Source organism: Pezoporus occidentalis, unplaced genomic scaffold, assembly GCF_034315485.1.
Source record: "Pezoporus occidentalis ecotype Australia unplaced genomic scaffold, CSIRO_AGI_Poc_V1 ctg280, whole genome shotgun sequence".
Taxonomy (NCBI): Eukaryota; Metazoa; Chordata; class Aves; order Psittaciformes; family Psittacidae; genus Pezoporus; species Pezoporus occidentalis.
This window is the reverse complement of record NW_026914719.1, coordinates 239,972-264,362: the sequence shown is the minus strand read 5'-3', so window position 1 is coordinate 264,362 and position 24,391 is coordinate 239,972. Positions and strand designations below refer to the sequence as shown.

Genomic DNA, 24,391 nt, shown 5'->3' with positions numbered 1-24,391 from the left:
GCTGGAGCGATCGGGAACAGCTCCCCCTGTTTGTGAGCCATTTGTGGTGCTAGGAGAGAGTGTGAAGGCGACCTGGCTCCTTCCAGCCCCGCCTTTATCCCCAGGGCAGCAGCAAATGAGCATTAGATCTCAATTACAGCTCCCCAGGAGCAGGGACCGAGGACATGCCGCGATGGAGGGTGTCCAGCCAGCGGGGGGGGGAGGAAACATGACCCTAATGCAAACCCACTGGCCATGGGCAGTCTGGTCTCTGTCCGCAGCACAGGGGGATCGTGTGGTAGCATCCCTGTGCCCCTTGGTGTGCTGAGAACAGGCAAACTCATAGCATAGATGAGAGCTTCTGCAGGTTTGGGAGCCCTTTGTGCCTGTAAGGAGGTGCCAGCCAAACCTTAGATCCCACCACAGGATGTTCCCTGTGCTCCAGCATTACAATCCCCCCATTTTCCCTCCAATTTTATTATTCTAGGGATGTGGTGGTTTACAGTGTGAAGAGCGAGCAATGATGGAGACTGAGGGACCTCCCCTTCCTGCTCAGGCTTAGGCCTTGGGCGATGCCACAGACTGTAGCTGCTGCAGCTCCAGGGCACGGATGAGGAGGAGGAAGGCGATGCTCAGGAGAAGCAGCCAGAAGAAAACCCAGTAGTGCTGTGGGAGGAAGAGCCACGGCCGCCACAGCACCTCTGGGGACCCCTTGGACCTGGAGAGAAGGTGACCAGGGACACTCATCAGCCAGGAGAGAAGAGTGAATCCCTCCTCTGCCCCAGCCGGGGACGAGGAGGGAGTTCAGCTCAACCCCAGACCTCCCTGGCCCTTTTGCAAACCCAAATACAACAAGCCTGGGAGAGCACAGGCAACCCACAATACACAGGGGAAACTGAGGCAGAGGAGGGTCAAACTGGGGCAGACAAGCAACATCCCAGCTTTACATCACCAGATTCCCCAGCTCGTTTCCCATGTGCAGTCCTAGGACCACAAAGAGCCCAGCAGCCACAGGCAGATACTGGGCACACATAGGGTGCTGGGCACACGTAGGGGTCTGCTCACATCAGCCCAAGCTGCTCCGGCTCCTTGTTCCCTGCGCTTGAGCCTTTGTCTTGTGCCTCAGCCTCTGGGTCCCCGGTCACGGCACTGCCCTGGCCCTGCGGCTCCAGCTCACTCCTGGGGAGAGAGAGGACCCGGTGCTGTGCCGTGCCCGGTGGGGCAGTGGCAGCCGGTGCCGTGCCACCCGCTGCAGTTACCTCTGCGTGCTGCGGCAGCGCTGGGCCCCGTCCCTCTCCAGCTCACCGGCCAGCGCCACGCGGCTCTCAGGGCTGGCACCTGGCTGGGCACCAAAGGTGGGAACATCAGTGGGGAGCCAGCGCCCCGGTAGCGCCGGGCCTGGGGACACGTCTGACAGCGGGACACAGAGCTCTTGTCCGTCCCCGCTGGCGTGTCCTTACCAAGAGCTGCTTGGGGATGACGGCGATGCTGACTCTGCGGCGGGCAGACCCCTGCAATGGAGGGGCTGGGGGTGAGCGCTGCCCGTGCTCCCCATCCCCTCCTTCCCCATTGCCTCCCTAGCACAGGGACACCAAGGAGAAGGGACACCGTGCCAGCCTCCCACTGGCCCTGAAGCTAAGGGGGGAAGCCTGAGAGCTGGTGGGATGAGGGAAGGTCAAAGCCAAGAGGTTTGTGCCTGTCCTTACTGCTTCAAGCCGTGCCAGCGGGGCTGCCTAACCCCCTCCCCGAGCGCTCCCCTACCTCTTGAGCTGTAGGGGAATCAGTGCCGAATTCGAGCTGGTGCTAGAGAACAGCCAAGCCTGCGCCTCTCACGCTATGACCCTGCAACGCAGAGGGACCTGCCTGAGATCTCTGGGACAAGCAGCACCCAAACTCGGGCACCCAGTCTCCCTGCAGCCCCCCGAGGCCACCCCTACATTTTGCTTCATCCCCAGCACTTCTAGCAGACCTTGCCCGCAGCAAGCAGCTGGCAGGGATGGCATCGCCTGGGGACAGTGGGTGCATGGGGACCGCAGGCGAGGGAGAGCAGCAGGGTGCAGGGAGGTGGTGGCTCTGGGGCTGCTGAACTGGGACCAGTTACCTGCTGGAAAGTTCGCATCAGGGGATGAGGCCTCAGCCGTGGCTCCGCGTCATCTGGGATCAAAGAGAATCAGCCTTACATCACCCCCCAAAATGAAGACAGGGCTGATGGCTGCAAACCTCCCTCACATTGAAATCTGTCCTGGCAACATGCTCAGTGCTTGGTACAAGTCATAGAATCCCAGACTGGTTTGTGTTGGAAGGGACCTTAAAGCTCCTCCAGCTCCAACCCCTGCCACAGACAGGGACCCTTCCACTAGAGCAGCTTGCTCCAAGCCCCTGTGTCCAACCTGGCCTTGAACACTGCCAGGGATGGGGCAGCCACAGCTTCTCTGGGCACCCTGTGCCAGCGCCTCAGCACCCTCACAGCAGGCAACTTCTTGCTTTAGATCCAACCTGAACTTGCCCTGTTTCAGTCTGAACCCATCACCCCTTGTCCTATCACTGCAGTCCCTGATGAAGAGTCCTTCTTCAGCATCCCAGTCACTCATGTGCCCCATTCGAAGGGACCTTGCTTTCACACATGGCAATGGCGTGCATGAGGCATGGAATCCAGGGACAGAGCGTCCTTTGTGTGCCCTGTGCCCCCCTGCCCTGCATTCCCTGCAGTGTGATGGCATTCCAGCCACCTGCTCCCACACCGCGTCTGCTGTTACACCAGCATTGGAACCCACATTTGTCATCAGGTCCCAGCTGTCACCCCTCCCCTGTCCCAGCCTGCTCAACCCGCTGCCTCTCGGTGCAGGGTCACACTGACCCCCTGGAGGGGTTTGGGACCAAATCCCATGGGATCGCTCCACGCACAGCCCGCAGAGCCCACCTCACCCTGGCTCTCTGCCAGCTGCCGGTTGCGGGAGTTCTGCTGGATCAGGCGCTTCATCTCCTCCAGCTCCGTGTGCTCCCGCAGGTGGTGCCGCTTCAGGTTCTCCACGTGCTGGACCATCACCTCCGCTGCTCGGCTCATCCGGGCCTCCTGCGGCCAGGCAGCATGGGAGATCAGGCTCCTCATTCCCTGGCCCCTAAAGACCCAGGTCCCTGCCTGTCCTGCATTGTGCATCCACCCGGGGGGTGCAAACACTCCCAATGGCAGGCAGATCCCTTGCACCCGGTACATGCAAACATAGAATGGTTTGGGTTGGAAAGGACCTTAAGATCATTCAGTTCCAACCCCCTCCCATGAGCAGGGACACCTTCCACTAGAGCAGGCTTCCCAAGGCTCTAACCTGGCCTTGAACGCCGCCAGGGATGGAGCATTTACCACTTCTTTGGGCAACCCATGCCAGTGCCTCACCACCCTCACAGGGAAGAACTTCTTCATGTCATGCCATGTTCATGAAGTCAACATCAGCACCACGAGGAGGGACAAACCCCAGCAAGCCCAGGGATGGGTCCCCAAGTCCATCCACAGCACCCCTCATAGCTCCCAGCCTTGCAGGGTGCAGACATCACAGACCTGATGTACAGCCCCCAGCTTCTCTGCGGCACTGGTTGCCCGCTCCACAGCAGCCGCCAGCACGGCCAGGCTGTGCTGAAGCTGCTCCAGTGTCTCCCTGCAGCCGCTGTCAGTGCAGAATGGACCCAGCCTCTGCGGAGGGAAAGGACGAAGCTGCTGGAGCCAGGACTTTGGGTTGTCCAAACCCCTCTGGGGCTGGATGCTGGATGTCCCCAGCAGATGCCAGCCCCCTGCCCTGATGCCCACCTACCTCCAGAGCAGCCCGGCACTGCCCCAGCTCCTCCTGGATGTTTTCCTCTGCCGCATCCCGTGCCCGTTTCTCCACCTGCACCCGCTGCCGCAGGGTGAACACGTCACAGCGAAAAGCCAGGGCGAGGTGGGCAAAGGCTGCCTGAGGGCAGGAGGGAGAGAGGTGGGACACAGGGTGACGGGGATGACGCCTTGCCATGCGCTGCTGTCCCCAAGGCAGACAGACTCCCTCAGCAAGGCACCAAGCAGGGCAGTGTGAAGGATAGCTAGCATTTACCCCAGAAGCCATTAGGCTGCTGTGTGATGGGGATGGTCCCCATGAGATGCCATCCTGCCCAAGAGACGTGCCCCACGGGTAATGCATGTCAATCCCAAGCCCTCCTGGCAGTAGCACACGCCAGGCAGATGCCAGCCCTCACTGCAGGTCCCAGCTGACAGCGGAGCCTGACTCAGCCCTGGCACTCACAGCAAACCGGTTTTTATTAGCACAGCTTCCACCACCTCCCCGGCTTAGGGGCGCTTTTGGCAAGCTGCAGAGCACCCGGTGGGAATGCCGAGGATGGGCTCATCTTGCTGTGGAAATGCAGCTGCCTCCGAACGCCAGCAGCATCGCCAGGAAAGGGATTTGTGGCTGCCAGGGGACTGCGGTGCCTGGAGGGTGGCCAGGAGCAGGGCACAGCCCTGGGACCATGAGCCAGCAAAGTCCTTGTGTCCCCCTTCCCCAGCCCTCACCTCCACATCCTGCTCTGTCAAAGCCACCCTGTGGAAAGAGAAGTGCTGTCAGGGATGGACTGCGTGATGAAAATGCCCTTGGTCTGCTCGCAGGGCTGCCAGCCACCTCCAGAAGCCCAAGTGCCCCTTGTTTGGAGGATGGCTCTTGTACAGTGGAAAAGGAGGTGAGTCCAATCCCTGGAGCACACAGTGCCCTGCTATGGGACCCCCCTGCCCCATAGTCCCCGGAGGTGCTCTCTGCTCTTACCCATGCAAGCCGAGTCTCTCCAGCACTGCGAGCTCACTGGGGAAACTCAGCAGTGGCTCCTCTAGGGTTTCTGCATCTGCAGGAAGGCAGCAATGCCATGGGAGAGACCACATGTGAAGGCTTTTCCTTGGCCTTTCCTCCTCCCTCTGCCCTCCTGTCCCAGCAGATAGCAAGTGCCCATGGTGTGGGACCATCCCAGTCCTTCCCCCAGCATCAGGGGGGCTTCAGGCCCCTCCAGACCAGTCTCCCTTCCCCATGTCCCCATCAAAGGGATGACTCTCATCAGGCCACGCTGTTCCCACACTCATCCCCAGCTTCTCCGAGCCTTCCCCTAAGGCAGGGATGTGGGAAGGGGACTCACCCACCTTCCTTGGCCCCAGCACTGTCTCTGGTGTGCACAGCCACCTCCTGCCTGTCCATACCTGGCACCTGGGGGACACAAGGGCACTGTTGGAGCAAACCCCTCCCTGGTGCTGGACAGCATCCCAACAAGAGCAGTACCGAGAAGCTGGGGGCCCACATGAGCCTGAGATGGTTTGAGGGGAGAGCCCCCCCAACCTGCTGCCCTCCTCTCCCCTCTCACCTCACCAACGTGCTCCACACTCTGCTCACTCCCAGCCAAAACCCCGTCTGGGTGTCCCTGGGGACTGCTCATCCTCCCTGGGGACAAAACAGGGTGTTTGGAGCTGGGCAGCAGTGTCCCCTCCCCAGCCTGACACCACTTGAAGGGAGATCCCAAAATCCCCGCTGGCATTTCTGCAGGCTCTCGGGACAGGTACCCCCCAGAATACCGCTGCGGGGTGAAGGGAGCTGGGCCAAGGCAGTGGGAGGACGGTGAGGTCACCGCTGTTGAGGCAGATGCAGGTAATGGGGTTGGGGTCCCAGGGCTGGATGGGTGTGGGGTTGCATACAGCTGCTGCCAGGCCAGGGGACACCCTCCTGCTGGACCCATATGATGCTGCTCCAGGAGGGAGAGTGCAAAACCCACCCCATTCCCCCCATCCCCATGCTGGGATGTCCTTACCTTCATCTGGAGACACAGGGAGCCTGGCCAGCTCTGCCTGCTGCTCCCTATGGAGAGAAACCCGGGTAATCCCCAAAGAAACTCTGGCAGCAGAGGCAGTATCCCACCCACTCTGCCCTCCTCCAGCACCACAGCACCCCGCGATGAGTTGTTACTCCATGGGCTGCTGCTCCAGACCTGGGTCCTCTCTGAGCATCCCCTGCAGCCCGCTCTGCCTCTGTCCCCGCTGTCCCTGGCACGGACGCAGCAGCCGCAGCAGAGCCGGCACGGAGGAGCCGGCCGGAGCCGTTTCCAGCCAGCAGTGAGTCACCAGCCCACGGCCCTGCTGCTCCTCAGCACATTAGTGCTTTATTTCCCTTTGCCCTGGCTGCTGAGCACCCCTCGCTGTGCACCGGCCTCTGCCCAGGCACAGCAGACCCGGGTGCTGGCAGAGCCCAGGCACCATCTCACATGACCATCACAGGGACTGCACATGATTTTGCCCCCCAAAAGTGCACCAGGATGGTCTCGCCACCCCAAAACTCTGTTCTGGGTGCAAGGAAGTCTGGCAGCTCTGCAGCATCCCTGCTCATTGGGATGATGGAGCACAATGGGGATGGCAGATCACCAATGCATGGAGATACAGGGGCTGCAGCCTCATGTTGGAGCCCAGCAGCTAACTGGGAAGGGGTTTGAACCCCAAAACTTTGCTTCTGGCTCCAGAAGGGGACAGAGTTGGGCTTTTCCCCCTTCTCCTTGCAAACCTGGGGGTCATTCTCCAGGAACGGTGGCTGCCACTGTGCCAAAATGGTGCTCGGTGCCTTGTGTTGGAGCCCAGCACCCAAATGGGAAAGGATTTGAACCCCAAAACTTTGCTACTAGCTCCACAAAGAGCTACAGTCGGGCTCCTGCAAGCCTGGGGGTCATTCCCTAGGAGTGGTGGCTGCAGAAGGGGCCCTTGTGCTGAAATGACGCTCCAGCCGGAATGCCCCCTTGCCTGGCACTGCCGTCCCCATCCCATCCTTGCCAGCACCCCAAGAATCCATGGGATGAGCTTGTCATGCACATACCTCTGAGGTGAGGGGCTGGGCCCCTTTATCCTCTGCCTCTGCCGCCGTCGGCGCCCCTGGGCGAGCCCCTGTGCCTCCTCTTCCTCCTCTCCCAGCGAGGTCCCTGCGAGCGGCTTCATCTGCGAAGCGCGGAGGCTCCGGGACCAGCACACCTATCACGAGAGACACATATTAACTGCGCGCAGATGGGAGAACGCCTCTTAAATGGTATATTTTTAAAGCATTTTCTCACCCAGCAGGAGCTCCAGGCTCCTCTGCTTTAGTGTGGAGGCATCTGTGGGAAAAGAGGTGGGGAGACCCGCTGCAATTTGGGAGGATGCTGCTGGGATTCGGGCGGGCACAGAGCGATGGAGTGAGGAATGAATGCAAGCCCCATTCCAGGGCAGTGTTGAAGCTGGATTACCCCCGTTCCCTTCCCATGGGACAACTGGGGCTCCTGATGTGGCTCATCTCCATGGCGGGGAGATAAGTTTGCACCTACCTACATGGTGGAGAATGGGAGAAACCTGCTGTACCCCAAGCATCCCCCTGCCAGGCTGGCTCCCAGACAGACAAATAGAAGAATTCCCGAGACCAAGGGAGCTTAGACATCTCGTTTAGGCTGTTTTGCAATGTTTAAAAATCAGAGAAAGACAGGAGAAAGTGCACAGAGTGCTGTTCCCAGCGCAGGGTGAAGGGATTCTCCTGCAGGATGTGTCTCCTCAGGAGCTGTGCCCACGGACACGCAGGTATGTGGTAGAAAGAGGGGGTTTTAGGGCTAGGACAGGAAACTCAGCAGAGATTGAAGGGGACAGAGAGCAGGGACTGCTTGAAGTCCCACCCGCCTGCACAGAGCCTTGGCCAAGCTCAGTATAGGTCACTCCATCACCAAGCAGGGCCATCACCCATCTTGCCCCCATCCTGAATGGGGCCATCACCGATCTCCCAGACCTCAGCCCTGATGAAGATGTAAAGCAAGCAGCACTTGGTATGTGACAAAACAAGCCCGTTTCATGCCTATACACTGGAAATTGTCCCTGGTACATCTACCCAGGGGCTCAGGAGCCCCCGGGCCATCAGGGATCAGCCAAACCCATCACAATGGAGTTTTCCTCAGGGCTGGTCCCTGATGCAAAGCCCTTGCTCTGTAATTGCCACAGGAGACCCTGCTGCGGACTACAGCTCAGACAGGCTCCCAGCCACTCACTCTTTATGATGGAAACAGAGCGGCATGCAGCACGGCACGAATAACCCCCCGGGAAGCGCTTCTCCTCGGCTCAGCCGCTTCACCCAGCTCTCCCCGGGCCGTTACCTGCCTGAACGTGTCTCATGCAGCTGCAGGCAGGGGCTGGGACCCCCAGCTCGGAGCCAGCACTCAGTCCCCGGCAGACGGGGGTTGGGGGTGCCGGGGCCCCGCGCGGTGCGAGCTCCCCGGCGGCGAGAGCGACCGCATCTGCGGCAGAAGGAGCTGCCAGGGAAGAGCTGGATGTGAGAAGGCCTTTAAAGGACATGCATGAGAGCGCCTGGGAGCTCCCGCACGGGGCTGGGGCGGGCTGAGTGCTTTGCAGGTGGCCACAGAACCTCTGCTTCTGGTGCGGGGCCGGGTCCTGCACCCCCTCTTTGGAGGTGGCAGAGCTGGGAGAAACCATGGCTGCTCCCTCCGCGCCTGCAGAGCAGAGTGGACCTGAGTCTCAGCACCTCCCTGGCAGGAGGCTCAGGGCTCTGGACCTCCGAAGAGTTGGGAACCCCCTCATGGCTTCATGGGGGACACAGCACGAGGTTAAACCAGGATAACAGACGAGGAGCCCCTGTAGCATCATACGTGCTGATGCAGGGAAGCCACTCTCCCAGGACCCCAATCCCTCTTGTCCCTCTCAGCAGCCCTACTTCCCCCCCAGCCATCATCCCCACTGCCCCTTCTGCCCAATCCTTTGTACAAATCCTCTAAAGCTGCTTCCTTCCCCTAATGAGCTTATATGGAGTCAGACTCGATGCTCAGCACTACAGGGGACCAGGCTGCAGGCAGGCAGCTGCTGTTAGCCTATGGGACCCTAACGCATCAAGAGGAACAAGGCAGGTCCTTGGGGTCTGCAAATCTCTTAAGCCCTGAGAGGTCAGCCAGCAAACGGCATCTCCCAGTCCAGGGGCAGGGCCAGCCCAGCATCATATCCATCAGCAAGAGCCGGAGCACAGGATGCGGCCCCAGGGCATGGGAGAGCTCAGAGAACCCATTTGCAGCTCCGAAGCAGGATCTGTGCCACAGTGGGATAAGGCTTTAGAAATGGCCATCAACTGTGGTCCCCAGCAGGTCAGGGCTTCCAACGTCCTTGTAGCTCCCAGGGATGGGTTTTCCCCTCTTGGGGCAAACACCTCCTGCTTTGACCTGACCCAAAAGCAGAGCTGCTGAGAAATCACGAGTCATCTTAGGGGAAGGATAGCCCCACATTCCCGTGCTGTCTTCCCTGTAACACACATACCCAGCAACACAAGCTGTGGCATGCAAGATTAGCACAATTAATGACAACACACCGTAAGTTCACACTGCCAGGACACAGGACATGCTGAAAGGCAAACTTCAACTGTCACTCTCTGCTTTCAGTCTTACGCATCCCCTGCCTTTCCCTAAAATTACTTCCCCTGGGATTTCCTCTCTTCTCCACCCCGTTCAGTTTTCTGTGCATCTCCTTTTCTGTCCATCTCCACCAGTTTCAGGTGCAAGGGCTGACCACTTAAACTTCTTTTTAGAGAAGGATTTGCAGAGACACATTCCCTGAAGTGAGCAGGGTGCCTGGCCCAAGCTGCAAGAGAATGCTCAGGGCTTGGGATGACAGAGCTGGATCTGTTCTGCAGGAGAGTACATCCATGCATGGCCATCCAGAGGCAGCTGAGTGCTCCCCAGTTTCCCAGTGAGTTTCCCAGCTGGCTGCTATCTCAAAACACTGCTGAAGTCTCCAGGCATAAAGTCAGGTTTGCATCAGCACTGCCAGTCCTGGGCTGCCTCACCTCCAGGCACTGTTTCATTTCAGAAAGGGGAGACCCAAGCAGATGAGAAGACCCTTGCTTTGGGCTGAGACTCGGCAGATGGAGCCCCATCGCCCTGATGCCATTCCCCTCCTCCAGGATCTGCTTTGGCACATGGATCTAAACTATTCATTTTAATGCTGAGTGCTTTTTCTAGCCAAGCATGTGCTTCCTCCTCAAGAGAGACTGCAGCCAAGGCTCCCATAACAGGGCATGGAAGTAAAAGCACCTTCAAAGCATGATGCTGAGCAGAGTGTACAAAACCAGGGGGACAGTGGACAGACACCTTTGCACACCAGTGCCTTGCCACCAGCGCAGCCTCGTGTAGGAATGAGGCCCTGAGATACGTGGTGAAGGGATTAACACGCTGTGGTAGCTGACCAAAACTCAACTTCCCCCTCACTTACGTATAATAAATACACCAAAGGGAGAGAGTGGCAGCTCCCCCCATCTATGACAGCAGCAACAGGTAATTTGACTACAGCCTCACTTCCACTTCTCCCAGAAGTATAAATGTGGCATTTGAATAGGACCCCACCTTGCAGACAAGTTGATGGGCTTGCTCCTCTCTCCTCCCCTTAGTAAGATTTGCAGCTCCATCAGGTGATAGCCAGGTGGAACTAAGCTTAATGAATCACCAGGTGGTTTTTTCCACATGAGCTCAATCAGTCACTGGCTAGCTGTGGATCTGAGAGCTACCGCAGTAACAGAATTTATCAACAGCAGTTCCAAATCTGTATTTCTGTTGCTTCAATAATCTTCACTATCCACGAATCCATAATCGTGAAAGTTCTGATTTAGCACAACTGGATGCATAGTGTTAAATAGGTGATAATCAGAAATGAAGCTGCACTCGGCCCCTCTGATCTCTGAGGGCTGACTGGAACACAAAGGAGTTTATTGGTTTATTTTCTGACAACCTTCTATATTCTTAATACAACAGCAGTTCCTGCTGGCCCTGTACCCCCAGAGACCCTGCTTCCGCCCTGAGAGCAGCAGCCTGGCACCAAGCAGGCAGCGAGTCAGGCTCTGCAGCCTCTGCTCTGCGTCCTGGCATGTCCATGGCTGCACCCAGTTGCTCTGTGGGGGACACAGACCTTTAGACACCATCACGTTGGCTCCCCACAACAGAAAAGAGTGTTTCTGCTCAAAAACTTCTCTATTCCCTCCCCACACACATGTGCTTCAGTAAGAGGCAACGCTCCTCTTTGCGAACAACCCCATTCAAGAAGCTTCTAAAAGCATTTAATAAAGCACCTGGGGATTTCTATGCCCTTATTTTTAACGTATGAGCATCTAAATCATGACTGCAATCCAGGTGTTGTAGAGCAATAAGCAGAAGCAGCCCAGCTCCCCGTGCACAGACCTGTTCTGCAGCGATGAGCAAGACCCTGCTGGGCGATCTCCAGCCCCAGGAGACGAGCAGCAGTGAGGGGCTGTGGGCTCTGGCGTTGCCCCTCGTGTCTCCTTCCAGCGAGCTCCCAGCAGCAATGCAGCAACCTATTGCATCGGCATCCTCCCAGGGCTCCTCCTGAGGCTGGGCTGAACTTGCAGCTCAGATCCCAGAGCCCATGGGCATCTGGATTATTCACTTCTCAGAGCAAAGCTGCTCAGACTGACACTGGCTGCTACTGCTGATGCGGCAAACGTGATTTATTAGGTCTGTGCAGGAGGCCCGAGCATAAGCAACACCCCAACCCTCCAGCTAATTCATCTTTGTGTGACCCTGTCTCCCCAGCTGACAGAGACCTGGCAGCCACCAGACTACACAAGGGAGAACACGATTCTCTTATCATGATTAAAAGGTTGTTGGCAAAAGACAGACAAGAAAGAGAGGGTTTGCTTCTTCTGATTCAGTTTTAAATTTCAGGTTGAATTAAAAGCCTGCTAAGCCTTCCCCCGAGTGGCTCAGCCTCACATCTGGGTGTCACAGCCACCAGACCTCAGTCCAAAACTGCAGCAGCATATTAGAGATTACATGCATGTGACTCACAGGCTGTCATTGAAGCTCCTCCAGGGAGAAGCAGGGGGACTAAGGAGGTGATCCTGCCCCTTTGCTCTTGTGAGACCTCACCTGGAGCACTGTGTGCAGTTCTGGTGTCCTCAACATAAAAAGGACATGGAACTGTTGGAACAAGTCCAGAGGAGGCCACGAGGATGATCAGGGGCTGAAGCACCTCCTGTATGAAGACAGGCTGAGAACATTGGGGCTGTTCAGCCTGGAGAAGAGAAGCTGCATGGAGACCTCAGAGCAGCTTCCAGTGTCTGAAGGGGGTCTATAGGGATGCTGGAGAGGGACTCTTCATCAGGGACTGCAGTGATAGGACAAGGGGTGATGGGTTCAAACTGAAACAGGGGAAGTTTAGATTGGATCTAAGGAGGAAATTCTTTCCTGTTAGGGTGGTGAGGCACTGGAATAGGTTGCCCAGGGAGGTTGTGAATGCTCCATCCCTGGCAGTGTTCAAGACCAGGTTGGATGAGGCCTTGGGTGAGATGGTTTAGTGTGAGGTGTCCCTGCCCATGGCAGGGGGGTTGGAACTGGATGATCTTAAGGTCCTTTCCAACCCTAACTATTCTATGATTCTATGATTCTATGACTATCAGCTCCCCGGCAAGAGGGGACATAGCAACTCCCTGGACGTGCCTGTAGGGGAAAGAGGCAGCCCCTCAGGGGATGGATATGGACCATTTTGAGGAAAAGGAATGGAAATGGAAAATGAAAATTAGTTTCAGCACTTCCCACCAAGGTGTTGCATGGACTAAGGTGGTCTGGCTCCTATGTGGCTCTGAATAACATTTGTGAGTGCAGCATTCACACGCCCCTGCCCACCCAAAGAAGGTACTCCACTGTCCCACCATGACACCAAGATGCCACTTAGGGAGTGGAGACATCATCTTATCATGAAACTGGTTCAAAACTCACCATGGGAGAATGGGAAAGCAGCAGAGTAGAGAGAAAACCCATGCAATTGCATAATGTTAATATCCTTTAAAACAAACCAACACTGTTAGGCCAAAAGGGGAATTCCCCTCCATACCACGAAGGAGGTAAATCTTTATAAATGGAGAAGGAAGCTGATAAGGAACCACTGTCAAATACCCCGAGTAAACAGGCTGAAAATCATACACTGCCTTCTACATACACTCGTAAATGTGGAAGACAAAGCTTCAGATCTTTCCCTTCACCAACGCTGCTAATAAATCAGGACAAGGACAAACCCAGCCCTGGCTCTCCCTCCGCTCTTGGATAAGGTTCTGCTGAGCTATAAAACCTGACCGATGTCTTATGCCACATCCACCTCTTTGAACTGTTCAGGCTGGATTTCAAAGTTCCTAAGAGGGTCAAGAGGAGTCAAAAAGTGAAGTTTTCCATGCGGGTATTACCAACCACCAGCTAAACAAGGAGTCTTCCACCAGCATTTCTAGCATCTCCAGGGTTTGCTTCCAGTTCTCCTGCCATGGTTGTTATCTTGCACAGCCCAGAGATATCCACAGTACATGATAAACTGCAGCCAGGAGCAAAAACAGGGCTAAGGCGGCTCTTTCTACAAGACAATGTTATGCTTCCCAGAACAGGACTCCCCTTGCAGTTTGCAAAGCTGATCCCTCACTACCACTCCATGCAAAAACCACATAGGCTGGCCCAAAAGGCAGCTCCCAGCACATCCAGATGAGTTTAGGAGTGCAAAGATGCATACTGCACATAGCAGCCAAGAACAGCCTGTGAGAGTGAGCCTGCTGCCTAGAGAAACCAGTAAGCAGCTATGAAATCAAGGAGAGATGCACACTGCAGCCAGGAGACTTCAAAGCCTTCACTGCTGCCCAGTCCATAGAGGCATCGGTGCTTCCCCCGTGCTCTAGGTATACCCGGCCCGTCCTTCCAGGTCTGCGGCAAGGGCACCAGGAAGCTGATGACCAGGTGAGTTTTGGAGATGAGTTTGTCCTCAGTCATCTTCATGTGACCGACAGCCACAGCCCTGGGGGCAATGACACCGAGGTCACTGGGAGAAGCTTTGCAGGGAATCTATAAAGACCGCAGGCTGCTACCTAATAAAGCCAGAAGAGCAGGCTTAGACCTTGGTGATCAGGGCACAACTTCTATTTATGTCATAGTTTGGGCAGCCCTACAATAGCTTCAATATGCTCAGCTATTAACTCACTGGTATGCAAACACATCAACAATTTGGCTCCCTGGAAGGTTTCTTCCCTCCAGCTAATGTAGACTTTGAAGCCTCATCAGTCCAGTGTCACCTAAAATAGCTTAAGAGATTCTTACTATAGTCAGAAATCTGTGCTCTCAGCATTAAGAGCATCACTTAATGCTGCAGAGTTTCGTTCCTCTGGCTGGATCAAAACGTTAATGAGCAAACTTGAAGCAGTAACGTGTCTCACCTACATGTTTTAATCCCTCTTCTCCCTTTGTAGATGAATTTTTAAACAGTTCCTTCCTGAAGTATGCAATGCTTCAAAACCTCCATTAAAACTCCAGCACTACCTCCCTCGGAGTCCATCCACTCCTTCCTATCGTTATCTTTCCAGTCCTCCAACCAAAACGTGCCCAGATGAGGTTTCCAGTGGGTGCTTTCAAGGACACAGGATAAAAATCTGGAAACAGTCACACTATAAAGCGCTTTTTATTAGCACATCACCGAGCACCTTGGAATGGGCAGTGTCATCACTGCCGCATTGAAAACCAGGAAGGTGACATAGAGAGGTCCCTGTAAAGCAGAAAAAAGGCAGATTTAAAGCAGAAAATTCAAGTTTACCAGGTCTTCATCTTAATCCCACTCTCCTGCATCCTGAGATTTGTAAATCCCATCAGACCTCGCAGATCACTGCTGCACCACCCAGAGATGAGCTTAGCCAACGTGCACAAAACATACCCCTTGTGCCTTGGCGCCTTCAAGCCATGACAAAAATCACAATGGTAAATTAAACCTGGTCCAGAATGACAATATTCAAACAGTCTCAGATCAGTTTCTGTCTTAATTCAGCCGTGTGTTAAGGGCATTAAGAACTAAGGACCTGCAAACTCCACCATGCTATGTCGCTTGCTAGGTGTTCTGAGCCACCACAGCGTTGGAAAAACACTTCCAATAGAAAGTGTTTGGGCAAGATGACTTCACTTTGGCTACCGGGATGCCACTGTGGGCAAGGAGAGGGGGAGCTTTGCCAGCTTTATAGACTCGTAGAGTCATTTAGGTTGGAACAAGACCTTTAAGATCATCAAGCCCAACCATCGTGCAGACCTGGTGCCAGGAAGGAGCAGCCCCATGCTTTGAGCACTGACGCTGAGGAGAAACGAAACAAGGCTGCAGGCACACACAGGAAGCCCTGCGGCTGCCTTGCTCCGTTTTGAACCAAGAAGCAGATCCGAGTTGATTAAAACAAGAAGTGGCACCTGCAAACTGGACCGATGACACACTGGGATGCTCAGCTCAGCCCAGCCCATCCCAGCCCTGCAGGGCTGCAGGCACCGGTCAGCAAAGGGGCCGCAAGCAGAGGAGGGCTCCTGCTGGCTCTGCACTGCCGCGCTCCCAGCTCAGGCAATGGGGGACCTGCTCCCCGGAAAACCTGTCTGTCTGAGAGCACGCAGGGAAAACGGGCAACGCTTCCAACGCGGGCAGCGGCCTCAGGGGCGGCATCGCTGCAGGCACCTTCACTGGGGGTGCTCCTCCAGCACGCACGGGACAGCACTAGTTCAGCCATAATGCAGAAGTAATGGGGGTCTGCCCCCCGGTTAAAAAAGCCACTTTTCTGGTGATAGGCGGATTGACTCCACAACTCGTTACAGTTGTAAAGTAGATATGCTTTATTCAGCGCTGAGGCGCATGGGGGATCGCTCCTCCAAAAGCATGCACACCTTTCCTTTGCCACTCAGTTCATTTATATTACCTATAATGATTACCTAAACATGAGATTGCTTCACGCCTAATACATATGCAAATTCCCTATTCCCATCTAGTATTATAATTAGTTTTCTGGCATTCGTCCCATTGGTGCGCCTGCGCAGTGCCTCATAGTGGTCCTTAGGGGGTCCTGAGGATGAAGGCCTGTAGCTCCTCTTCATCACCGTGAGTAACCCCTTGCTTTCAGGCAGACTCAATGGGGTTTCGGCTCCTGTCCAAACCTCAGGTTTGGTACAAGCTGGTTTTATGTATCTTAAAGCAGAAACTTGTCAAGTTTGCAGATGTTACTCTGGCTGTCTTTTGTTCCTTTGCTTTCTATGGATACTGTTTGAACAAGAATGTCTTCAATGTTAAGTTTTATGAATCTTATCTACTACAATTCTCCCTAGCAGCTGCAACTCCTACAATTCTGCTTCACCGTTCTAGCAACTTTGACTCCTACGGTTCTGCTTCACCAAGCACAGCAACTGCTTAAACAAGCAGGCACAATGGTAACCCTTTATTTCCCGGCATCAGCGGCACAAGTCATCTGCAAGGGAGTCACCTGGACGCAGGTTCCCCCCCCGGCCACCCCTCACACCCGTGGGCTCTCCGCCGACGTGGGGCAAACCAGGGATCCCAGCGGGCCCCGCAGCCGGGGCCCTGGGGCACCCAACAGGCCAGCCCCTCCACAGCTCCTCCTCTACCGCCATCTTGGGAGGGGCGTGGAGGGCGCCGCCATCTTGAGTGTGGCGGGGAGGGAAGGCGGGGGCCGCCATCTTGAGTGTGGTGGCCAAGAGCAAGGCACTACTGCAAAGCCCCAGGCAAAGGCAGGTCCCAGCCCACACCCAAGGGTCTCCATCCCGCTGCTGGTGCGCCCGAGGAGGCGCTGGGCTGCAGCCACCACCGCCTAACAGCAGGCTCTGCCCAAGGAAGCCATCGCTTTGTGGTTCTCTTTGGTGCTCACCTGGATGAAGGAGAAAGAACATCAAGGAAGGGAACCCCGCCGGCACCACGCTCGGCACGGCTGTAGCGGGTACCTGTCTGCTGCCCATCCCCCGGAGCACAGCATCCCCCTCACCTGGCCCCCTCCAGCACCGCCTGCAGTGAGCTCCTCAGAGCCGCATTGCTGTGGCCCAGCGCGGCGGCCAGGCTGCTCCGGTGGGACGGGCTGACCTGGGGGGAGAGGAGCCAGGAGCTGCCCCGCCAGAGACCCCCGCGGCCCGAGCCCGGCCCCGGCCCCACTCACCTGGCTCTGGTACGTGGTGAGCACAGCCATCACCAGCCCGGCGTAACCCAGCGACGTGCCGAGGGCTGGGGCCTGCCGGCACAGCGCCAGCACCAGGCCATCAAAGAGCTCCGGGGGCAGCACCTCCTGGAAGAGCCCCAAGCAGGGAGGTGAGCGGGGCCTTGCTCCGGGGCTGCTGGAGCCGGCAAGGAAACGTGTTGGGGTAAGGGGGTCCTCACCTGCCGCCCCAGCACGGCCTGAACTATGGGCAGGAGCTTCTCCGACAAAGGCACCTCCAAGACTTGGCTGCAAAGGACGGGGAAGAGCAGATGTGATGCTCCCGTGGAGCTGCCGGGTGGTTGGAGCCGCCGGACCCACGGCGTGGAGCCGCTGCTCCTGTCAGCTCCCACCTCAGCACCAGCCGCACAGAGTCTGGCTCCAGGCACTCCTCCACCAGCTCGCACACCAGCTTGGTCTGCTCAGCACCTGCAAGGGTAACACAACGGGCGGAGAGCCTGACGAGGCTGCCAAACCCATGGGGATGTGCCCAACCCTCCCTGGCACCCCTTCACACAGGGGTACGCCCAGAAAGCATGTACTGCTCCCTTCTGCTGCTCAGGATAAGCCTGTGCCCATCTGCAGCAAGGGTTTAATTCATACCAATCCCTAGGAGAAGGGGATGCTGCTGTGGCAGCGATTCCTGCAGCACCCTCTTCTCACACCAGCAGAGCCTGCCTGGGGCAGTTTTGGCCCCAGCATTAGGAGCTGGCAGGAACCCTCTAGTCCATGGAAAGGGATGGCAGCTTCGCTTTGGGAGAACTGATGCTGGGAGCCAGCCTGGCATCTGTAAACCCATCTCCCATTCTAACTCCCAAATGTTCACCTGCCCAGATAAACCCAGCACCATTCCTCCATGGTTTCTAATGTATTTTGCACAATAAATCGTCTCCTAGGAGAAGAGAATCTGGGGCTCCCCTTGCTGATGGATGCACCCCATGACCCCTCTCCATTTGCTACCAGACGAAGCCTCCTGCGAGCCCATCACACCTTCCCCAGGCTCCTGCAGGACCGCAGCCACCAGGACATGACAGAAGGGCTGGGAATACTTGGAGCAAAACGAAGTGAGGGCAGCCATAAGGTGTCGGGAGGGCGGCTGGGTGAGGGACAAGACCTAGGGACAAGGAAGGGCAGATGGGGATGGTGGTGAGGGAAGCGGGGACCAGGAAGTCTCTGCTGCTCTCGCACGTACTCGCCTGAGGAAGAGCTGCTGCGCCAGGGTGGCCGCGCTGGTGTAGCTGAGCTCAGGGCTGAGAACCAACAACCAGCTGCAGAAACGCACCAGGAGGTGCTCCGGGCACGTGGAGAGCTGCAGGAAGGAGCACAGCCCCTCGAGCTGGGATGGCAGAGGGGCAGGCACATTGGGGACACTAGAGACAGCAGCACCAGCAGTTGCAGTGGGGATGCTGAGACTTACCTGGGCAGGAGAGCAGCTGTTCAGGACGTGCAGCTTGGGCGGGATGCTGAGATCTGGGTGCTGGAGGGAAACCTTGAGTAACAATAAACCAACCACAGAACACAGCTCCAGGCCTTTTCTCCTCATTGCCACCCCCTGCACTGCGACAGCAAACCCCTCCGGCAGCAGCCTCCAGCCATCGCTGTAAACCCACCTCCTCTCCCATCCCTTCCAGAGCCCCTGTCTTGAGCCCCTTGAGACCACCAGCTCCAGGAGACAGACAGAAGCAACACTTACACTGGACTCCTTCTGCAGCAGCATCTTCAGCCTTGGTCCATGCAGCTGAAGAAAATGAGATGAAGGAATAGGAACCAGAGTGTAAAGGCTCAGTGGCTGGAAGGGGGAAGCCAACCCTGCCCGGTACCTGGAGAAAGGACTGGACCTCCACTGCCACCTCTGCCTGGGAGATCTTCCTTGGAGCTTCCTGCTGGGAGCCTTCCAGAGCAGCCCCACCTGGGCTCTGTGCAGATCCATCTCCCGAAGACTCCTCTGGCATCTCCTCTTCCATCCCTGCCACATCCGCAACCTCCTGCATTCCTGGGGGGTCAAACACCACCTCCTCCAGCAGCATCCTCTTCCCTTCTCTCTCCTCATCCAACTCCAGGCTCTCCTCTGACACTTCCTTGTGCTTCCCACCGTGAAGCACAGAGTCAGCCCCATCCCCAGTGCCGCTGGGCTGTTTGCTGAAGCACCACTTCAGTTTCCTTCGCCCCTCTGGATCGTTCTGGCCAATTCTCTGGCCCAGGCATCTAAGCTGCTGCTGGCACATGGAAGACAAGAGACCAGGAGATGGGCAGCATGCTGCTGCCCTTGCTTCCTGCCGGAGCAAATCCCCCAGTGCCCGCACCCAGGGATCCACATGGGAATCCCGCTCCAGTGCCTGGAGCAGCTGATCGAGGCAGCTCCCCGGCACCAGGGCTTGCACCACGAGCAGCAGGGAGAAGAGGTTTCTCTGGCACACAACAGGGAGCAGCAGCAGCCGGGGCTTCCTGGATAAGGGGAAAAAAGGGAAGGATGACGCATCCGAGCAAATCCCTAAATCCTTGTTTCCCACAGAGCAGGGTCTAATGGGCTCAGGAAGCAAGAGGAGGCAGAAAACACAGAACGCCTCAAGTTGGAAAGGACCCATAAGGATCATAGAGTCCAACTCCCTGCTCCTCACAGGACTACCTAAAGCTAAACCATACGGCTAAGAGCATCGTCCAAATGATCCTTGAACTCCGAACCCAGGTTGAATCATCTCTTATATATATAACTTCACCAGCTTTTGCAGGCAAAGAGCAGCAGGTCCCTGCCACAACCCTGACATCACTACAGGAAAGAGGATGTGCGGTGCTGAACCGGGCACCTGACACCCCAAACCTCCTGCAAAACACCCAGCTGTGGGAACATATTCAACTCACACAGCCAGGGCCCCCTCCGGCCCGTCCAGCGCAGGCTCCTCGGCACACAGGGCTGTAGTAAAGGTCTGCCAGGGAAACACGGGCCCTGGTTCCTCTCCGGGCTGGACCCGCTGCAGCATCCGGAGCGCAGCCAGTGTCCCACGGGAGCCGGAGGCCAGCGCATGGAGCAGGAGGCGGCTGTGCTTGTCCAAGCTCTGCAGCCAAGGCAGCCCGTGGGGCTCCATCGCCTGCAAGGGAATCGGGGAGAGGCCTCACATGGGGCGCACCGGGGAGGACGGGTCCATCCAGGACACGCTCTGCAGCAAACCTCCCTCCCCAGCTCCAGTCTGGGGGCTGCCCTTACCTGCACGGGGGGCCGTGGTTATCCTCAGCACCCGCGGGTGGAGGCGCATCACCGAGGAACCCCCGCCGAGCTCCCTAAACCCGCCCCCCTCGCAGCTCCCCACCACCCGCCCAACGGGACAAGAGGGGAACCGCTGGGCGCTGCTGGCGGTGCCCGCGCCCGGAGCAGCCCCACCGCCCCCGGGGACCCGCACACCGCGGCACTGGGGCCGGGTTATCCCGGTGCCCGCCCCCCGGCAACCCGCGCTGGGACACACACACACACACACACACACACACACACACACACACACACACACACAGACACACACACAGACACACACACACACACACAGACACACACACACAGACACACACACACAGACACACACACACAGACACACACACACACAGACACACACACACACACACACACACACACACACACACACACACACACACACACACACACACACACACACACACACCCCCCCACACACACACACACACACACACACACACACACACACACACACCCCACACACACACACACCCCCACACACCGCGGGGGGACACGGGAGCGCTCCCGCGCACTGCCCGGGGCCGGTGACCCGGAACCCGCGCCCGCTCCACTTCCGGGCCCGCCCCCCTAGAGAAGCGCGCCACATATGCAAATCAGTCGCCCATGCACGTTGGATTCATTATGCAAATGAACCCTAAAGGCAAACCCTGTCATCCCCGCCGAGCACAGCCGCGGCGGTGGTCGTTTAGAGCCCGCTTTATTTCATCACGTCCACGTTGGCTAAAAGCAGTTTAAAACAGCGCCCGCAGCTCCCCCCCGGCCCCTTGTGCACCAAACCCCCGCCAGCCTGAAACCCAGCCCCGGCCCCCCCCAGCCGGTCTCCACCACCAAGGTGAGGGCAGGAGAAGGGGGGGCCTGTGCCCCGCTGCACTGAGACCCCCCCAGCTCCATCACCCCCTGGCTTCCCGTGGGATGTGGGACCTGCTGGGGGTCCATCAACACATTTCCCCATCCCAACCCCATCCAGGGTGCAGCACCCCAAACCAGTGTTGGGAGCAGCCCAACACATCAAAAGCTGATGCTTCCCCCTCCCAGAGGACATTCCCTTGCCACCAACAGTGGGGCACCCCATGTGCGGCACCCCACGGCTTTAGTCAGAGTCGCTGAATTCCACAAGGAGCACCTCGTGGCCATATCTGGAGTATCGGAAGTCTGCTTCCACCACAGCCAGGCTGAGAGCCCACTCCAGCACACAGAGCTCCTCATCTTCCTCGTCAGAGCTCTCCAAAGGAGGGTCCTGCAGCACAGGAGACAGGATGAACCCCAGCCTGGAGCCATGCCCCCCCCCCCCCCCCCGGATGTGCCACCCCGCTTACAACGGGCACCCTTGGGTGCTGCTGCCTGCGCCGTGGTGGCTGGCGGGCGGGCAGCTCGTGCAGGTAGATGCAGTCTGACTTGAATGGGCAGCACCCGCGGTTCTGGGCAAAGAACTTGCACCTGATTTTCCTATGGGGTCAAAGCACAGCTGTGGGTACAGGTCCCGAAGCAGCGCAGAGCCCGCAGTGCCGCACACTCACCCTGTCCGTGCCTTGAAGGTCTTGATGAGCTTCTCCTTCTCAGCCCCCTCCGAGACCCAGTATTTGTGGGGGATGTAGTAACTGGAGGTGATGCGGCATTCTGGGCAGGCCCTGGCAAAGGAGATGGGTGCAGGGCCCAAAAAGGGAGCAGGGAGCATGGGCCTAGCACCCACACTGGCTGGTCCCACCACTACAGCCTCATCCAGCATCCCCAGCCCTATCGCAACACCCAACTGCCTGTTCCCAAAGGGAAGTTGTTCCTTCCCGAGGCCCAGGGGAGGATTTCAGGGTGCAGAAAGGGTGACGGTGACCACCCCACCACGTCCCCATCCCCGCTCACTTGATGACGGTGCTCTGGAAGTCACGGCTGCGGCGCCACTTGCGGATGCAGCCCAGGCAATACGCGTGGCTGCAGTTGGGGAGGATCCCGAAGAGCCGCTCCTCTGGAAGCGGCTTCTCGTACACCCGGTCCATGCAGATGCCGCACACCACGGCCTCACTGCGGGCCCTCAGTGCCTCGCTGGACACCGGTGCTGCCACAGCACCCGGCTCCTTGGGGACCTGCAAGAGGAGCCCCACGGCATTGCCCATTGGCACTGCCCCACAGGGACTGACAGGGCCTGCCCAGTGCAGGAGACCCCCAGCCCACCTCTGCGAGGTCAGTCCTTGTCACCATCTCCTTCCCAGGGTCAGAGGAGTTGGGATCCAGTCCCAGCACTCGCGCCTGGGAGCCTGCAGGCAGGAGAGCTCTCAGAGAGGAAAACCACATCCCACCCCACCATCCAAGAGGCAGGATGGCTGCTCCAGGGCACAGGCTCCACAGTTACGGTCCCAACCCCAGTTAAGAGATGCTGCCCCCATCTGGGCATTGCCCACAGATGGAGGGAGGTGGGGAACAAACATGCATCGAGCGCACCGCCGTGACCAGCCACCACAGCATCCTCAGCCTCGCTCATCCCCCGGCACCCACCTGAGGCCCCCCGAGCTCGTGCAGGGACAGCCTCTCCGCCGGTGGCCCCACGAGGGACATCATCAGGTGCAGGGATCCTCTCCTTGGCTTTCCTTTCCCCCTCAACCTCCGCGCTTGGGAACTTGAAGGCCACGTGTGTCACGCTGGGGGCAGGGGGGGCCAAGCTGCGCCGGGCTCCCCCCCAGCCCCGGGCCATGGCCACGGGCGCAGGCTCCAAGCCCCAGTAGCTGCGGGGAGCAGGGGGCACGGGGCCATAGCGGGTCCCCACCGGCACTGGCTCCTCTTGGATGTGCTCGTAGCTGGACAGACAGAGGTCCCGTCAGCCCAGCAGGACACCTCCTGGCTCCCGGCGCACCCCGGTGGCAGCAGCCCCCCTCCTCGCTGCCCCTTTACCTGCACCTCTCTCCGTAGCTGCAGAACCCGCTCTGGAAGTACCTGCAGGTCTGGGCTGATTTTCTGTCGTGCGAGAAGCGGCAGTTCTGGCCCCAGCGGCAGAACCCACGGGCGAAGTTCCTGCCAGCCGGAGAAGCGGCACGGCCGGGGTCAGACCCCAAAATCCCCCCGGGCACCACCCATGTTTTCAGGGCCCCCGGGCTCGTGGCTGTGCTCAGGAGCCCTCCCCAAGGGCAGACCCCAGCGGGAGCCAGGGCTCTCCCTGCCCCATCCAGCCTCCCCTCCTCCTGGCTAAACAAAGCCCAGGGCTGGGCTGTCCGGGGGGGCCTGGAGCATGAGGCTGGGGATCTCCCTAGGGCTGGGGGAGCAGGGAGTCCCACTGGAATATGGAAGGCATGGAAAGGGGCAGGAATCCTCAGCCCGGGGCTGGCAGGGAGGGGGGTTCCCCTTGGGGTGCTGCTGGGAACCCCCAGCTCCAGAGCAGGGGAGCCAGACAGGACAGGCCCGGTCCCCTCCATCCCCTCACCCCCCAGAGGATACAGGAAAGGGGGGTTCTGGGGCACCACAAACCATTCCCTGTCCCCAGAGCAAGGGATTCACAGCCCCATCTCCAGCCTTTCTCCCGCGGAAGCTGCTCCCAGCCTCCCCTTTCCCCTCAAAGTCCTACCTGCACAGGGGTCTCAGGCAGCCCCCGCGGGCCACCAGCGAGCCCGGCTCCATTTCCTCCTGGCCGCACGAACGGCTGGGAGACCTCCTGGGACTACTTCTGGCCTTGGCCCGTGTCCTGCTTTTGGCTGGGACAGAGTTAATCTTCCTCCCAGGAGCTGGTGCAGCGTGTTTTGGATTTGGGGTGAGAATACCGCTGATAACACACGGATGTTGTAGCCGTAGCTGAGCTGTGTTTACACTGAATCAAGGACTTCTCAGCTACCCAGACTGCTGCAGCAGCAAGGATGAGGGGGCCACAAGGAGCTTGGAGGGGACACAGTGGCGACAGCAACCCCCACTTCCCAAAGGGATATTCCAAGACCATACAGTGCCATGCTCAGGATATAAACTGGGGGGGGGGGGGAAAGCTGGCCGGGGGCTGCTGCTCAGGGATGGGCATCAGTCAATGAGCAATCACATTGAGCACTCAGGGGGAGACCTGAGAGCAGCTCTAGTGCCTGAAGGGGCTGCAGGAAACCTGGAGAGGGGCTTTGGATGAGGAATGTAGGGACAGGGCAAGGGGAGCGGCTTTAAC

The 24,391-nt window shown here is 58.0% G+C and overlaps 2 protein-coding genes across 2 annotated transcripts; both read right to left on the bottom strand.

Annotated features, from left to right (window-relative positions):
• Positions 1-426: 426 nt before the first annotated feature.
• FANCE (FA complementation group E) lies at positions 427-20,146 on the bottom strand. The gene is made up of 23 exons (XM_062625561.1): positions 19,866-20,146; positions 18,827-19,451; positions 18,700-18,744; positions 18,424-18,483; positions 18,199-18,342; positions 17,997-18,120; positions 17,360-17,435; positions 17,189-17,255; positions 16,971-17,096; positions 6,834-6,985; positions 5,785-5,831; positions 5,344-5,420; positions 5,126-5,189; positions 4,761-4,836; positions 4,514-4,541; positions 3,783-3,923; positions 3,533-3,664; positions 2,905-3,052; positions 2,081-2,133; positions 1,440-1,490; positions 1,239-1,321; positions 1,045-1,158; positions 427-697 (listed from the first exon to the last, which is right to left on the bottom strand). Exons 1-23 carry the CDS (start codon positions 20,087-20,089, stop codon positions 538-540), a joined length of 2,817 nt encoding a protein of 938 aa, XP_062481545.1. The 5' UTR covers positions 20,090-20,146; the 3' UTR covers positions 427-537.
• Positions 20,147-21,087: 941 nt separating this feature from the next.
• On the bottom strand, positions 21,088-24,200 carry LOC134167205 (probable E3 ubiquitin-protein ligase makorin-1). Its single transcript, XM_062625591.1, has 8 exons — positions 23,816-24,200; positions 23,149-23,268; positions 22,756-23,054; positions 22,435-22,517; positions 22,126-22,346; positions 21,786-21,896; positions 21,585-21,714; positions 21,088-21,505 (listed from the first exon to the last, which is right to left on the bottom strand). Exons 1-8 carry the CDS (start codon positions 23,866-23,868, stop codon positions 21,359-21,361), a joined length of 1,164 nt encoding a protein of 387 aa, XP_062481575.1. The 5' UTR covers positions 23,869-24,200; the 3' UTR covers positions 21,088-21,358.
• Between the last annotated feature and the right edge of the window lie 191 nt (positions 24,201-24,391).